The sequence below is a fragment of the Sardina pilchardus genome, chromosome 14 (genome assembly GCF_963854185.1).
Source record: "Sardina pilchardus chromosome 14, fSarPil1.1, whole genome shotgun sequence".
Lineage (NCBI taxonomy): Eukaryota > Metazoa > Chordata > Actinopteri > Clupeiformes > Clupeidae > Sardina > Sardina pilchardus.
The window spans coordinates 8993204-8995703 of record NC_085007.1 but is presented as its reverse complement, the minus strand read 5'-3'; the positions used below and the strand labels follow the sequence as shown (position 1 = coordinate 8995703).

Sequence of the window (2500 nt, the reverse complement as noted above, 5' to 3'; positions counted from 1 at the left end):
GGAAAGAGAGGGAGGGAGAGAGAGGGAAAGAGAAAAAGGAGGTACAGAAAGATGACAAGAGAAAGAGAGAGAGACAGAAAGAGAGGGAGAGAAAGAGGGGGAGGAGGGAGGAGGGAGGGGAGCCACCGTACCTCACACTGGAGGACAAACTGCTTGCCCCCTTTGATCCGCAGCAGGATGCACTTCTTGTCCTTGACCTGCGTCTCCTCCACCGTGACGATCTGCTCCATGGTCAGCAGGTTTTGCTGTGGGGGACCAGGGGGAGACAAGTCAGAGGCGGCCCAGAGCAGTCCCAGCAACATGCCCTGGAGATGTCAGTAACAGTAACAGCTCTGCGTGAGTGAGTGTGTTAAGGGTGTCACGATCTCGATTTTAAATCGAAATCGATCGAAATTACATCTCAATCTCGAACTTCGAACTGAAAAGTAGAATCGACGATGCAGCCACACCCCCAACGTGACGTCCAGCATGTATGCCCAAAACGCAAAACCACACACGTGCAGCATCAACACTCCTCTAATTTTAGGCTGCAGCCAGTTAAAAAATGCACATCAACCTCTTGTTACTCTGAAATCACGGGTGTGGAAGCATTTTTGCGTTCATTCACGTCAGTTAGCCTAACACCAATTTAGCCTTCTCAACTTAGCAAGTAAAAAAACCGATTTAGTTAGCCTACAGTTCAAAATGACTAAGGCTTAAAATGCACATTGATAAGTACTTATTCCATTAACACTAACCTTGGGTCTCTTCAGAGTGTCTTCAGAGTGTGCACAAACATTCAAAGTATCATTCTGTGTTGCTTCATTTCACTACTGTATGTTCACATGTCTATGTTTGACGTTTTTTTTTTTGTTGGAACGGTTTCAAAATAAAAATTGCTTTCAAAATAAAAGCCCCCTGAAACAGAATAGGAAGAGGGCAAAAAATAAAAATGAATATAATAATAATAATAATGACACAAGGAATGCATTAATAAAAAAAGATAGAAAATCGAATCGTATCGTGGCTTTAAAATCGAAAATTAAATCGAATCGAGGATTTGGAGAATCGTGACACCCCTAGTGTGTGTGTGTGTGTGTGTGTGTGTTGTAAACGAGTCTATAGCAGACAGTGAACTGGACTGGACATATGTCTGCAATGTGAGGACCTACAAGCACATGTGCGTGCGTGTGTGTGTTAGGTGTGTGTGTGTGTTGGGTGTGTGGTGCAAGCACTACTGCCCATTCTGCTCTATAGAGCATTAAGACAGGAAAGGGCTTCAAACACACACATCTACTGAAGCATTCAAAGCAACATTGATGTTGAACTCCACTATCAGGCGCCATGGTCTCCAGGTTTAGTCTGTTGATAAGCTAGCAATGGAAAGAAAAACGTTTTACTGCCCTGGACACCATTTCCCAAAATACACCTGTGGCAGGGCCATTCGCCTGGGGGGTGGGGGGAGGGGGGAGGGTGACACACAGGTTCCACTGGGGGCAGTAGAGAGGACTACACCCTGGACACTAACAGGGAGGGCAAGCAGCTCTTGTAGCCGGGTCCAGGTCACCTGAGGCAAAGGTCACGGGTTCAAAGGCTATAGCCTGAATCACTCATACTATGATGCGGGGAGGCCTCTTGCAAACTCACTCTCTTACACTCCCTCCATCTTGAGAGAGAGAGAGAGAGAGAGAGAGAGAGAGAGAGAGAGAGAGAGAGAGAGAGAGAGAGAGAGAGAGCGGGTGGGCAGAAGAGGGGTGCAGCTTGGCTACTCTGGGGCTGAACTTACCCCCGCTTTACGCTTCGAGAGCAGCGTGAGCCAGTACTCCTGCTGCACGTGCACACAGGACGGAATGACAGAGAGAGACACACACACACACACGGTCGAATTCATAAACGCACACACACACACACATCGGGTGCCTCTCATTCGTCTTTTATACATCCTCCCTTTCCTTCCTCGGTCCTTGTCCTCACTGATCTACATAAAGAATGATGGGGCAGCAACAATGGGATAGTCTATCCAGTGTTAGTTATAAATCAGTGGGAACGAGCCTGGAGGACCGAGCATCGAGGAGAGAGGAGGGGTGTTGAGAGAGGCACCCATAGAGACACAATGGATCCATGTATCCATGGACGCACACACAAACACACAGATAGACAGAGACCGGCATGCAAAACAGCATTCGCTGGCAGACAAACAAAAACATGAAACAAACAGGACTACAGACACAACATGCAAACATACTCACACGCACTTTCAAATTCCTTTCCACACACACACGCCTCTCGCGGCAACACACACAGCAATGTCCTTCACACACAGACGGTGCGGTGTGCGGTGTGCTTACCCTGGACTCGCCCTCTCCTCTCCACTCCACGCGGTTGGGGAACAGGTAGAAGTATCTCCTCTGCCACTGCGTCAGGAAGGGGTTGCCCAGCTTCAGCATGTAGCCGTGCATGATGCAGTCCTTCCCCAGCGCGTAGTCTGGACACACACACACACACACACACACACACAGTC

The 2500-nt window shown here is 48.3% G+C and overlaps 1 protein-coding gene across 3 annotated transcripts in view; it reads right to left on the bottom strand.

Moving 5' to 3' along the window:
- Positions 1-2500, bottom strand: part of grk3 (G protein-coupled receptor kinase 3) — a 70110-nt gene that overhangs the window by 5343 nt on the left and 62267 nt on the right. For 2 of the 3 annotated variants that reach the window (XM_062553693.1, XM_062553694.1), the window contains 2 exons: positions 2328-2464; positions 132-245 (listed from right to left, as the gene is read on the bottom strand). In XM_062553693.1, the coding sequence (XP_062409677.1) occupies positions 132-245; positions 2328-2464 (251 nt within the window). Of the gene's footprint in view, positions 1-131; positions 306-2327; positions 2465-2500 lie in introns of all 3 variants that reach the window. The other variant, XM_062553692.1, reaches the window with a different exon arrangement.